Source organism: Pseudorca crassidens, chromosome 17 (genome assembly GCF_039906515.1).
Source record: "Pseudorca crassidens isolate mPseCra1 chromosome 17, mPseCra1.hap1, whole genome shotgun sequence".
Taxonomy (NCBI): domain Eukaryota; kingdom Metazoa; phylum Chordata; class Mammalia; order Artiodactyla; family Delphinidae; genus Pseudorca; species Pseudorca crassidens.
In genome coordinates this window covers 11,222,129-11,236,702 of record NC_090312.1, presented here as the reverse complement: position 1 = coordinate 11,236,702, position 14,574 = coordinate 11,222,129, and the positions used below count along the sequence as shown (strand labels likewise).

The 14,574-nt window shown below is 42.7% G+C and overlaps 1 protein-coding gene and 1 pseudogene across 13 annotated transcripts in view; both read right to left on the bottom strand.

Annotated features, from left to right (window-relative positions):
* The window catches only part of ASAP1 (ArfGAP with SH3 domain, ankyrin repeat and PH domain 1), a 350,901-nt gene that overhangs the window by 84,898 nt on the left and 251,429 nt on the right, over positions 1–14,574 (bottom strand). For all 13 annotated transcript variants that reach the window (XM_067711252.1, XM_067711247.1, XM_067711248.1 and 10 more), the window contains 4 exons: positions 10,005–10,079; positions 9,485–9,534; positions 7,332–7,461; positions 5,829–5,914 (listed from right to left, as the gene is read on the bottom strand). In XM_067711252.1, the coding sequence (XP_067567353.1) occupies positions 5,829–5,914; positions 7,332–7,461; positions 9,485–9,534; positions 10,005–10,079 (341 nt within the window). The remainder of the gene's footprint in view (positions 1–5,828; positions 5,915–7,331; positions 7,462–9,484; positions 9,535–10,004; positions 10,080–14,574) is intronic.
* LOC137210489 (SNRPN upstream reading frame protein-like) lies at positions 993–2,587 on the bottom strand (annotated as a pseudogene).

The window sequence follows — 14,574 nt, the reverse complement described above, 5'->3', positions numbered from 1 at the left end:
AAAAAAAAGAAGTTAGGATGCCCTGGAACAGCAGAGAGTATGGTTTTATAAAACAAATTGAACTATAAAGCAAAATTTTAAAAAAGTAACCTCTTAACAATTCCACCATCAATCCCTTATGAAAAACTCATTTCCAAGCTTCAGGCTTAGACTAAGTCAGGCGCTGACTTCCAGCTGTCTAGGTAACAGGGACATTTTCTCCCAGATCCATTCTGTGTATGTCCTGTGGTATTTAAGAAACTTGAATGCACAAGGGTAGTGTAAGTACTAATTAAGAATCTAAGAATCTTTGTTTTGTTCTGTTGTATTTTTTATTAAAAAAAAAAGACAGAATTCATGTAACATAAAATTCACCATTTTAAAGTGTACAGTTCAGTAGTTTTTAGTATATGCGCTGTGTTGTACAACCACTATCTAATTCCAGGACATTTCCCCCAGACCAAAAAGATATACTGTGCCCGTTAGCAGTGACTCCTAATTTCACTCTTCTTCTACCCGCCAGCAAACAACAATCCGCTTTCGGTCTCAAAGGACTTGCCCCTTCTGGACGTTCACTTCAACGAAATCATACCATATGTAATCAATCCTTTGCTCCGGCTCCTTTCACTTAGAAAAACTTTAAAAAAAACTGAAGTATAGTTGATTTACAATATTGTGTTACTTTCACACGTACAGCAAAGTGATTCAGTTATACATATACATATAAAATCTTTTTTCAGATTCTTTTCCATTATGGGTTATTACAAGACATTGAACATAGTTCCCTGTGTTATATGATAAATCCCTGTTGTTTAGAATAATGTTTTAAATACTAATCCACGTTGTAGCGTGTATCAATGCTTCATTCCCATTTTTTAAAAAATATCTATTGGTGTATAATTGCTTTTCAACGTTGTGTTAGTTTCTGCTGTACAACAAAGTGAATCAGCTATATGTATACATATATCCCCATATCCCCTCCCTCTTGAGCCTCCCTCCTACCCTCCCTAACCCTTCCCTCTAGGTTGTCACAAAGCACCGAGCTGATCTCCCTGTGCTATGCAGCCGCTTCCCACTAGCCATCCATTTTACATTTGGTAGTGTGTATGTGTCCATGCCACTCTCTCACTTCGTCCTAGCTTCCCCTTCCCCCGCTGTGTCCTCAAGTCCATTCTCTACGTCTGTGTCTTTACTCCTGTGCTGCCACTAGGTTCATCAGTACCTTTTTTTTAGATTTCATGTATGTGCATTAGCACACTGTTATTTTTCTCTTTCTGACTTACTTCACTCTCTATGACAGACTCTAGGTCCATCCACCTCATTACAAATAACTCAGTTTCGTTCCTTTTTATGGCTAATATTCCACTATATATATGTGCCACGTCTTCTTTTTCCATTCATCTGTTGATGGAAATTTAGGTTGCTTCCATGACCTGGCTATTGTAAATAGTGCTGCAATGAACATTTGGGTGCATGTATCATTTTGAATTATGGTTTTTCTCAGGGTATATGCCCAGTAGTGGGATTACTGGGTCATATGGTAGTTCTATTTTTAGTTTTTTAAGGAACCTCCGTACTATTCACCATAGTGGCTATATCAATTTACATCCCCGCCAACAACGCAGGAGGGTTTCCTTTTCTCCACACCCTCTCCAGCATTTACTGTTTGCAGATTTTTTGATGATGGCCATTCTGACCCGTGTGAGGTGATACTTCATTGTGGTTTTGATTTGCATTTCTCTAATGATTAGTGATGTTGAGCGTCTTTTCATGTGTTTGTTGGCCATCTGTACGTCTACTTCGGAGAAAAGTCTATTTAGGTCTTCCGCCCATTTTTGGATTGGGTTGTTTTTTTGATATTGAGCTGCATGAGCTGCTTGTATATTATGGAGATTAAACCTTTGTCACTTGCTTCGTTTGCAAATATTTTCTCCCATTCTGAGGATTGTCTTTTCGTCTTGTTTATGGTTTCCGCTTCATTCCCTTTTATGGCTACACAATCTTTTGTTTCTCCATTCATCAGCTGATGGATATTTGGGTGTTTCCACATTTTGGCTGTTGGAGATCATGCTGCTATAAGCATTCACGAACACATTTTTATTAAACACTTGTTTTCAATTATCTTGGGTAAACACCTAGGAGTGGAACTGCTAGGACACATAACTACATTTAAACTTTCTGAGGAACTGACAGACTGTTTTCCAAAGTAGTTGCCCCTCATTTACATTTCTACAGCAATGTACTGAGGGTTCCAATTTCTCCACTTTTCCATCAAGACTTATTTTCTGTTATGTTACTGTTTTGTTTTTTCATGATAACAGCTACATTATATTGTTGGCTGTTTTTTCTTTTCTTCTCTTGGAACAGCTACCTGGGTGTTCCAGTAACCCTGCAACCCCCTCCTGGTGTCTCAGCTAAGAGTGCCTGTCTCAGTTCTGCCTGGAAACACAGCACGTACTGGCTGCCGCTGCTGAGATCCCCTCGGGTACAGCTGACTCTCCTGGTGGCTCAGTGAGGCTGTCCTCCTACATCTGACGTGGACGTCCACCTCTGGAACGTGCTGCCCTGTAGCCCATCTCAGGAGTAAGCACTCCCTGACTCACTCCATCGTGCCACTGGCCTCGCCACTCCACCACTGCTGCTTTTAATTACGGTCTTCCTAGTGGGTGTGATGTGGCATTACACTTTGGTTTTGATTTGCACTTCCCTAACGACTAATGATGCGGAACATTTAATCATGAGCTTTCTGGCCATTTGTATATCTTTTTGGGAGAAATGGCTATTTGAATTCTTTGCCCGTTTTTAAATTGAGTTGTTTATCTCTTTGTTGTTGAGCTGTAAGGGTTCTTTATATATTCTGGACACTACAACCTTATCAGATAAATGATTTGCAAATATCTTCTCCCCTTCTGTGGTTGTCCTCTCACTTGCTTACCAGTGTCCTTTCACTCACAGAAGCTTTTATCTTCGAAATCCATTTTCTTTTTTTCCTTGGTTTCTTCTATTTTGTCTGTTTTGACACATATATATTGAGCATCTTTTAAGTGAATGACTGTGACCTTGGGCAGGTTACTGATCTTTTCTGAGCTACAATTTCCTGGTTGCTCTTATAAATGCTAGCTGTTATTATCTGCAAGATGAAGGATGGTAAAGTAATGTTTGTAAGTGCTCTCGGGTCTGCAGACCATAATGATACTCACCAAGTGGTAAAAGGAGTGGGTGAGCAGTATAATAATGTGTGTTTGTTTTGAAAGCAGCATGTTACTGACAATGTTCATGTCTGAAAGTGAGGAGTAACTGGTGGGGTGAGCTGAAACGGGTGACAAAAGCTCTTCTTTCCTGCGCCCTCTATTTTTCTGCTGTAGCAGCTGTATCCCCGCTGAGGTACTATGAGTACACGAGAGATTACTGGAGCAAATTCATTCTTGAGCTCCACCTGACTACTATGTATTGAAAATCATTTTGGGAAGCGGAATAAGTTCTCAGAATATGAAATTTCTCTTTTTAAATCTAAGTAGAGGATGCTTTACAAGTCCACTACACATCTATAAAGAGTTTGGAGAGACTGACTGAAGTAGGAAAGAATAAGAGTAGTCCTCAGAAGAAAGGTACACTGGTTTCTCGCTGTGATGGCATCCTTGCGGCTCAACCTGGGGCAGCTGGGGTTGAATTACATTATAACCCAGTTCTACTACTGGATGCCTTTGAATCTCTCTCCCTGCAAGGAAGTTCTCAGCGTGTAGGGTTTCCTTCTGCTGATCTTTCTCTGCCCTAGGGTAGATGCTTCTACCAGATTCCAGTGCCCAAATGCCAGCCATCCTCCAAGTCCAATTCCAAGTGCCACAACCTCCTTTAAGGAGCCCTCTGTAGTCTCCGTCGCCAGAAGTCTCTCCTTCTCTTGATGCCCTGTGTTATCAGTCACTTTCCAGACCCATTATGATTATTGATAGACCTGACTTACTTCCTATACCAGACAGTTAACTCCCATAGGCAGAAGCCTTGTTTCACCTCTGAACCCCAGAACCTAGAAAAGTACCTGGCCTCTGTTAAGAGAGTAATAAATATTTGTGGAAAGGGAAAAAGCCAAGAATCAAGGGAGGATGCTCTTCTTTTCACCTTTACCAACAAAGGTTAATATATCTCTAGTTTACAAAACATCTTTTTGGGAAAACTCATGTTTGTGTAGGTTAAATCCTCCTCAGGGATTTTGAAATCAAAAGAGATTTCTAAAATCAGGTGAAATCAGACTTGCTGCTCTAGTGTTGTAGTAATTGAGAAGACAAAGAGATTCACTTATTTCTGTAAAAGTTTCAAAATATTCTAGGAAAACTGAAACTGATGAAAGATGAAAAATTCCACCCTAAACTAAAATCAGGGACCACCACCACACATTTCAAAGTGTCACAAGCACCTGCTATACTATGAAGTCAAAGGTTAGTCCAGGTCGTCAGTATGAGGCTTCCACAGGCAAAATTATAAATGTGAAAATATTTCTACTTCACTATAATTACTTTTATACATATCTGAAAGTTTTATACAAGGCGGAATTTACTTTGAAAAGAGGAAAAAAGTAAAATCAAAGTTATGTAAATAACAAGTTGATCATTAAAAGTTTGATCTTCCTGAAGAGAAACAATCCTGTATAATAAAATATGTGAATGAATGATTTTTAGTGCCACTTAGAACCCAGCAGCAAACAGGCACAGTGCAGCAGGCACTGGGTGAGGCAGTCCCTATGCATTATCTCACTTAATTCTCACATCTTCGCAAAACCCAAGGTGGGTCTACTATGAACCTTAACCCCACCTGACAGATGAGGATACTGAGGTTTAGAGATGCACCTGACAAAGGTCACGTGGTTACCCGGCCGCAGAGCCAGGATTTGAACTCGTCTATCTGCCTGACTCAAGCCTGATGCTTTTCCCATCACATTAATGCTAGCCCCGTTGAATGTTGCCATTCACCATGAAGATCCTCCTAGATACAACATTACCAAAAAGAATTAAGAGAGATGACCAAAGGAAATGATAAATTTTAACTTTTTGGAGAGTAAGCATTTTACCTAGTGCTAATGACCTTTACAGTATTCTACTTATAAATAACTATGAGAGCTGTCTGGACCACTTTGGAAAGTCCTTGCACTCTATTCTCTGTAACTTCCACTGACTCATTACAGACTTGAATGGTAACTGGCACATCTTCAGACAAAAATTCTACAATAAAACCAATGAAAGCTAACCCAGTAAGTGAGCAAGAAGTAAACTAAGCAAATGTGGTGACACAGAATGTCAAACATAATAAAAAGGTAGCCCTGCAACATAAGCAAAAATGGTGCCGGCGTAGAACAATGGACGTCTCTCAAAATATACCAGCAACTACACAGGAATCCAAGTATAAATACCAAGTATTGCTAATGTCCAAAGTATTTAATTTCACTTAACTTGGATGACGAAAAAAACAAAACAAAAACAATCCCAAGTAGGAATATGTGGTACAAATGACCCAATAACAGGTAAAATGCCAAGTAAGTGGGGGAGGGAGTTCCTAGAAAGGCCTCTTCAGTGACAAAAGCATCTGTGACAACAGCTCCACAGGCTGTCAAGGCCAAAGTTAGCATTTGTAAGACAGTATTTAGAGGAGCTGAACAGTTACACTAATTTGAGTTAATGATTTATAGAAAATGCTGAAGATGGAAGACAAAACCATTTCTTATCGGTTGGCCGTGGAAGGTCATTATACAGCTATATACAGGGACCAAATGAAGACCAGAAAGGAAAGAATTAAGAAAACCAATGAAGTGAAGGCGATCTTACTTGGGCTAATAATCATGACTGCAATAGTCCACTTACTTGCACTGTGCGTGATAATACTTTATCAGATTCTGCAGCAGATCCACACCCTTTTTGGTCTTGATTTCGTTAACTTTAATGAGATACTGCGGAAATAAAACAGAGTTGTGCGTTGATCAGATTACCAGTCGTTAATCAGTGTGAGTTACTGAGGGTCAGCTGCCGCCAGACAGTGTGAGCTGAATTTAGGGAATGCTAATTTGACACAGTCACAAGTGTACCAAGCAAACTGATCAGCGTGTTAGCATTTTATAGATGCTTAAGATTAGTTTACTAGACAAGCAGAAATCAAGCACAGCAAAACATTCTGGAATAATTGATTATCTCCCCCCAGTGTGCAGTGGATCTCAAACTCATAGTTCACGTGGTCAAAACCTGAGAGATGGATTGAAAGGCAGATGGCATTCTCTTTAAGGGATATGCTTGTAAGATACTAAAACTTCCAGACCACAGAGGTGAATTGGAAAGTACTTTTGCTACTAAAAAGTGAAAGAAAAAAAAAAAGCATTATTAGTGTATGCACTAAACACTACTGGCTCTGATTTTCACAGCTGGCCAAGATTTTCTGTTGATATTGTTTTTTTCTTTTTTTTTTTTTCGGTACGCGGGCCTCTCACTGTTGTGGCCTCTCCCGTTGCAGAGCAAAGGCTCCGGACACGGAGGCTCAGCGGCCATGGCTCACGGGCCCAGCCGCTCCGCAGCATGTGGGATCTTCCCGGACCGGGGCACAAACCCGTGTCCCCTGCATCGGCAGGCGGCCTCTCAACCACTGTGCCACCAGGGAAGCCCTGATATTGTTTGTTTCTTGTTAACTTGTTTTACTGCATGGAAGTGTTCACAAACAGACAAGTTCAAGGAGCCAAAGGGTAATAAATGGGGGTGGGGGGGAATAAAGAAAAAACAATTAGGGAAGAAAAACTTGAAACTGAGAAAATTCTAGCCCCTTTAATATCTTCTGAAAACTGCAAAAGGAATTCCATTACTCAGCATCAGAATGGGTTGGTCTCTAGGTCAGGGAATGCCAATGGGAACCCCGTTTGAGAACCACTGCTCTAAGTCTAAGGCAACATGCTTTTTGTTGCATTTATTTTTTCATGAGCTCAGACTTTAATCACTACTTCAAGTTTTCATTCAAACTTGGACACGTGGTTAAAAAAAAAGCAACATGCTGTACATCTGTACCAGTAAAACTTAATATTCACCAGTGTTACCCCTCACCAAAATTGTTTTTCCACACTCACTCACAAGCAATAGTAAAGTTCTCACCAAAGAATCCTGTTTTGGCTTAAAGAGCCCCATAGGACCCAGGCTCAAAATATGAGACAACAGTGAAACGGCGGATCCCAAAAGGCTTGGAGAAAAGTGGAGATTAGAGTCCTTGAGAAACAGTCCCCTCCTCTAATCATCAAACACAGCCTGCATTTAAGCATAAAGACTGCTGACTAGCAGGAAGGATGACAGTTAATCAAATTCTAGGCAAAGGGCTGAAAAGTCTGCTCTTACTTCGCACATTTGGAGCTGAAAGAGGCGCCTCTCCTTCTCCATTTCTTCCGCGATCTCAGCTCCGGTGATCTCCGTGCGGATCATCCCGTGCTGTTTGGCGTGCTCCCTTTTCTCCTTCTCAATTTTTGTACTGTAATGAAAGCGGGTGCCATCATTAGAAACAAAAACACCGCAGTCGTGTCCTCCCTTTAATGGGAGCCACCTGATTATTTCTTAATTACCGGAGTTAGGAGGCAGGAACTCTTAAATGGAGAGCATCGATCAAAAGTGAAAATCTAAGTTCAAAGAGAATCAACACATTGCATGGATCTTCACCAAGGAGACTTCCTACATTTTAACTCCGATCTCCCACATGAATGGATTCATATAAATTCTCTTATATTTTGGTTGGCATCAAGTAATTTTGACAGTTTACTTTTTCTAGAGTAAGGCACCTTACGATGAAAAAGAATCAGAAGGTTGGGGGCCTGAGGCATATCTTGATTATCAATAGATTGAGATTTAAGAGTTAATTCAAGACAAAGTAGATAATGGGTCTTTGTAGACATGCATGTAAATTAGTCAAAAGCAATTTCCAATATTTCTCTAAACTTAGGCTGTTTTCATACCGCAGTAACGTTTTAATCATTCAACCACCTGGCACTGGGTTGTACAAAATAAGGATTTAGAAGAAATCCTAATCTATAATTTGGAATGCTATGAAAATGTTCTTCAGCTGGGAAGCAACCAGGGAAATAAGAGGGAGGGACCACATTAAACCTACGGTACCCGAGGCTAACGCTTGGCTATGACATTTGATACTTTGGTATTAACACCAGGGGTCACAGCCCTTTTTCTGAAAATCCATTTAATTTGAAAGCAGACTTCTAATTTCAGAAAGAGCCTATAATTTCTAGTTGTGAAAGCAAAGACTGATTTAGCCTTCAAGTCTTCTTTTAAATTGTGGGGTAGGATATCAAACCCCAAAGAAAGCCAATATCCTTGTCTACATACAAACACAGTGGAAAATCAAGCCATTGACCCAATGGAAAACCTACAGACCTGGCTGGGATTCACTGTAATGCCCTCGTGCCATTCCTAAGCGACTCTTTTCATCACCCCGCCTTGGAGGTTAAATGGGTGTGAAGGCAGGGATTTTATCAGAAGGAGAATAAACCTCAGCTCTCTCTCCACTGGTGTGGGTGGGAAGAAAGCAGGAAGCTACCGACTCTTGAGAAGAAACATGACGGGCGGGCATAACGTAGTCCTGAATTTGTTTTTCTTTGGCTTGTGTTTTCACTCTGCTGTTACTGCTGCCTACGGAAATGCTTTTATTCTCTCATGTTTGTACTTATCCAAGTTTACAGCTAAGACTTTTATTAAATGTTTATAAATACATTTCTCCTCCCACCCCACTCCACAGCCTGGTTACAAATGCCTCAGAGCAATAATCACAAAGAGATGTGGTAGGAACAGTACCGCACAAGGATGAGTCAGGCCCACGACAAGACCTCACGTGCGGCCTCCCCGTCATCCCGCATGATAACCCCAGCACGCAGGCCTCTGACTGCCGTCATGCCACACGGCTCCAGCTCTGGGGTTACACAGACTGGAGGGGACACCAGCCCGACATTTATTAGCCTTAGGACTTTCTGCAGGCCCCTCAGCCTTTCTAAGCTTCAGTTTCCTAAGCCATAAACAGACGGTGCAAGGTGCACACAGAGAGGGTTGCTGTGAGGAGGTCATGCATGTAAAGCACTCTGCACAGGCCCTGGTGGGCAGACAGATGTCACACACACTGGGTATTATTTGTACTGCCCAGTTGCCGTGCTATCCTGAAATGTGTAAATGGTCTCCAGTTATGTGCTAACTATAACGAAAGGAAAGTTGCAACAGTCACAGACCTACAACTTGACAGTTTGTATCAGCCATGGATGCCCAAATACCCGACAGTGAAAGTACATCTCGCTCCAGACACAACTAGCACGGGAGGTGTCAGCACTTCTAGTCAGGTCAGAACACCCAGCCTCTCAGCCCTTACGAGGATGGACTCAACAGTGTTTTGTCCCAACGCTATTAGTTCAGGGCTCTGTCCTTCTTGTAGTTATTCTTTTTCTTAGAATACTCACAGCAAATAAACCAAGCAACCAACCAAAAAAAAAAAAAACACTTACAACTTTGTCTCATAATCTTTCCAAGCTTTGTCAAATGGCTTCTTGAGATCCTTAAAAAAGAGAAAATAAAACTGAGATTGAAAGTACTTTTGCTTAAAGGTGCATAATCTTCCAGCAACATCTTAGCAGAAATGTTCTCCTTTATAGGACACTTTCAGGCACATCACACAACTTATTACACCCGAGAAGCTAAGAGAGTGGGATGGTGTGCGTTCCCGGTCACGACGATGAGGGAGGACCCAGTGGTTCTGAGAGGTGGGTCCACGGGTCCTCCGGGGGGAGCCCAGACTCAGCGAAGACGCCCCCCGCCGCCCCGGTCTTCCTGAGTGTCTCATCTTGTCTCTCGGGCAATAGCGCCATGTGAAGCGGTGTGTTTTTTTCTAACGATCATTTTCCAACAGCATCTTTTATGCTGAAAACGTTCAGAGTGCCTTTCAGACATGAGTACCACCGGGATCTTAGAAGAGAAAGAAGGCAACCCTTTCAAGCTAAACTGAAAATCAAATTTCTCAACACTCACTCCTTTGACTCCCTTTAGGTCTCCTTTCAACAAGGAATCCAAGGTGAAGATCACGTTGTGGCTCAGGCCCTGGAGCTGAAAAGCAAACAAAGACGGGAGACGGTGAGAAAAAGAAGGTGCACGTGGGACAGCAAAACCGGCCGCTGCCGACTGAGCACGGTCACCCCGTCACACATAAGCTCGGTGAAACGAGGGCAGAGACAGCGACGCTCCTGCTCGCGACTGTATCCTCGGTGCCAAGTTCTGTTAAAAGGAAAGCTATTTAGGAAGTGCAATCTACAGCTGGAGCAGGGGTTTTTTCACTGTTCCAGGGCGGAGGCCTGGGTCTCCTTGATTTTAGGGTGGTGCGAAGAGCAGTCTACAGAGAGAGGGGGAAGGAATGTACCCAACTGGGGAGCAGGGTGGCAGGGAAACCAAGGGAGGGATGGGCCAGTGTGGAAAGAGTCAGGAAAACGAGGGCTGAGAAGCGCTATACAGTCCGTCTTCAGGGGGAGCCCTGGCATCTTGGCGAAACCAGTTCCAGCAGCGTGGAACTGAGACCGCAGGGACCCGCAGCAGCGGTTACAGATGGAGAGGCTGGCGGGTCCCCCCATTCGAGAAGGAATTTTACTCATGTGTGAGCGTATTCGTTTATCAGCCGCCCACCCGTCCAACCACCCTTCCATCGCTCATTTATGAAGTACCTATTCTGTGACACCCGCTATGCCAGGGCCTGGGACGGGGGTGCGATGATGTACACAACACGGCCTGCCTACAGAGGGCTGACGACCCAGGGGCAGACGCAGTCAGTACGCAACCAGCTCTAACGCATGATGAGGTCAGGCAGAGGGAGACGGTGGTGTGAGAGGAAGCAACGCTGACACTTACAGGCTCTGTGCATGACCCTCTTAACCACCGCTCTAAAGCGAGGCTACCAGAACCTGTGGTGGGTGGCTGCTGTGAAGATGCAATGAGTTAATGCACGGGGAAAGTGCTGGTGTGCTCCCTGACACCTGGGAAGCGTTTATTACCATAAAATCCTATGGGATGTTAAATTCGAATAAGGCAATGTGGGAACAGACGGGCAGGGCGGGGAGACCTTCCCTCCAGCCCTGAACTCCTCCCTGGCCCTGTCCCGTGGTTCTCATCCGAGGCTTCCTGCAGCTCCGAGTCACTCCACGTCTTGCCCTCCCTGACCACCAATGTGACACACGAGGGCAGTTTTCCAACGCACGCCACCAGACGACTGGGGTCAGAAACAACCATCTCTTTCTTTTTTATTTCAGACAAAGAGATTCCTACCAAGACATTCCATCTTTGCAATCTCACCACCACCCATGCAGAGAAACAGCCGGGCTGGCAGGCCGGCCAACAGTGAGAGGGCCGTGATGCACAGCCTAGGTTCTGGGAGGTCGAGGGCACTAGGTCTTAGGGTGTGGGGTGAAAATAATATCAATAACATTAATATTTAATTATCAACAATAATAAAACATATTTAATTAATAACAGTAATATAAGACATAGTTTATAATTACATTAATTATTGATAATATAATTATATAATAGCTATAATATTTAATTAATAATAATAAATATGATTACAGACTATGGTTTGTGGCTTTCCAAAGGGTCACAGTATGTAAACTGATATAGAGAATATGTGTGGTATTAAAATTTCACGGAGAAAGTTATTAGGAAAAGACTATCTTTTCTTTTTTTTTGTGGTAGCGGGCCTCTCACCGCTGCGGCCCCTCCTGTTGCAGAGCACAGGCTCCAGACGCGCAGGCTCAGTGGCCACGGCTCATGGGCCCAGCCGCTCTGCGGCATGTGGGATCTTCCCGGACCGGGAACACGAACCCGCGTCCCCTGCATCGGCAGGCAGACTCTCAACCACTGCGCCACCAGGGAAGCCCAAAGACTATCTTTTAAAAAGCTCCTTGGGGTGGGAGTCTGCAGGTAGTAATAATAAAAGAAAAGGTTGAAAAACACTGGCTTTGGGTATGAGATGGGAAAAACAAAGATTAACAGGACTCACTCTCTGCCCCAGACAGACAGTGGGAATAACATCTTGCTCCGAGTCCTCAACAGTCTCATTCCTGGGTCACAAGCCCCCTGCATCCTGCTACCCTGTGGGTCTTGGGCGTTTGCGTGGATGGTGGTAAGTGAGGCAGGGATCTCCGCTCATCAAGCCAGAACCTACCTTTCCTCTGTTCGTGGAGATCTTGCATTTTCATCTCAACACTTACTGCCCTTAACCCTTTATCTGTATCTGTTTCCTTAACCTTTTATCTGTATCTGTTTCCTTATTTGTTTGCTGTGTTCCCAATCTGAATGCAAGCTCTTTGAGACTGGGGTCTGTAAGTTCACTGCTATGCTTTCAGAATTTAGAACACTGCATAGCACAGAGGAGGTACTCAATAAATATCTGTAGAATGAAGGAAACACGAAGTCGCATGTGTACAAGGGTCTCCTCGACAGGAATGTTTATACTGATGCTAAGTTTAGTGCTTATCAGTAGGGGACCAGTTAATAAATTATGGAAGTTCTACACAATTGCCATAAAAATGAGAAAGCTTTTTATGTTTAACTTTGGAAATATCTCCAAGATAAACTGTTTTGTGATAAAAGCAAAGTGAAAAACAGTATTCATGGTGTACAAGGATTTGGATAAAAAGAGGAAAAAAATATGTTCATGCTTAAATTCTTTCTGAGAGGATACAGACTAAACTGCTGACATTGGTCCCCGCCAGGGATGGACACGGGGTAGGGGTAGGGCAAGGACACAGGGTGGGAGAGGAGCCTTGTACTGTGTACCTTCTGCATGTCGGGGGGGTAACATGTACTACATTGTGGATTCAAAAAAAGTAAAAATTCTAAAACAAAACATGAAGAGACAGTGATCATAAAGCATTTTTAACTATTAGTCCTGAATCAAGGCTTTCCCCAGTGTCTCTCATCCTTCGGGAAATGAAGCAGGAAAGACCAAAAAATACATAAACGTCATTGCCACCTTGACCTGAAGGCTGTGTTACAAAGTAACAATAAAAGAATCGTGAAAGTCTGTGGTCTGTACTCAATGTGGGGGTTATTGGGAAGGAAAAGTCCCTCGAAAACCGCGTACTGATCACACAACGAACGCACGGCATCACCTTTCAGCCCAGTCATCATGGTCAGGCACATGGTCAGGCACTGGGCAGGCACTGGACTGCAGTCGCATTGATGGAAAACCCCAAGAATTAAGAATTTCTCTGTGGTTATCCACTCACATACTCCTGGGGGCTGATAAGAAACCAAGAAGGCAAAATAACCATGTATTATGATTTGAGAATCTTCCCACTGATGATCCCATGAAAAGGCCACAGGAAAAAAAATTTAAACTTACAGACTCCTCCTAACTCATTTCCTGGTGAAAAGGTAGGTTAATTTATAAAAACTGGCAAAGGAGATTGTGTTAAGTGAATAGTAACTGTCTGTTATTATAAAGATACTGAAAGAAGTCAGAGAGAACAGAGCAATCTCAAGAGGAGGAAACTTTTAGGACATATTTGGGCAAAATGAAACGTCTCTTCCTTGGCCATCCCAACTAAGAACACCTACTCTCTCAGATATTTGAAGGTGTTGCTCTGTGACAGGGATGGGTCGCAAGGCTTCACAGGTGTAGGATTCTGTCATTTTCCTGTTTGTTTGTTTTTAATTTTCCGGCTCTTTCAGGAATCCTTTTCATGACCTGAGCAAACTGTTCATTGCAAACGGATGTGTAACAAAAGCACCCCATGGGCAATGCAGCCAACATAACACAATAATAATATTAGTGGACAGACTTCCCGTATCACCTTCAGAATCCTCAGATTTTTAAAAGAAGCCTTTTAATTCTATTATATAATTATTTCCCATTTACTTTACCGAAGTCCTATCGATTACTCCACTCTCATTTACTCTCAATCCATTTCCTTTATCAATAAAGTTAAATTAACGTAAGTGCTTTATGTGATTCAAGATTACACAAGGTTAGAGGGCATGTTTTAAGAAGTATATCTTTTCCATTTTACTAAGCACACAACACATTAAAGACCATTGCAGGAATGAGGTGTAGTTGGGTAAAGACACTACTTTCCAAACAAACTGCTGTTCATTTCCTTCCTCACAAAGGCGAAATTTCCCTGGGACTTCCCTGGTGGTCCAGTGGCTAAGACTCCAGGCTCCCAATGCAGGGGACCTGGGTTCGATCCCTGGTCACTAGAACTAGATCCCGCATGCCGCAACTAAGACCCGACACAGCCAAATAAATAAATATTAAAAAAAGCGGGGGAAATTTTCCCCTAGGAGCATATACATCAAGCCCACCAAAAAATTTGGGATAAACCAGACAGGAGGTGGCTGAGGTCTACCGTTCTGCATAACGATGCAAAAATGACTTGTTTAAGCAAATAAACTGTAATTAATATTGGCTTTGATAAAAATAACCATTTATTCCTTACAACTGCTTAAACACTCCCAGACATTATACAAACTGTAATTCCAGCCATTGGAAATGACTTCAGGGGCAATTTTCCTGTGTATGTAAACACACACGCATCTATGCCCTTATTTT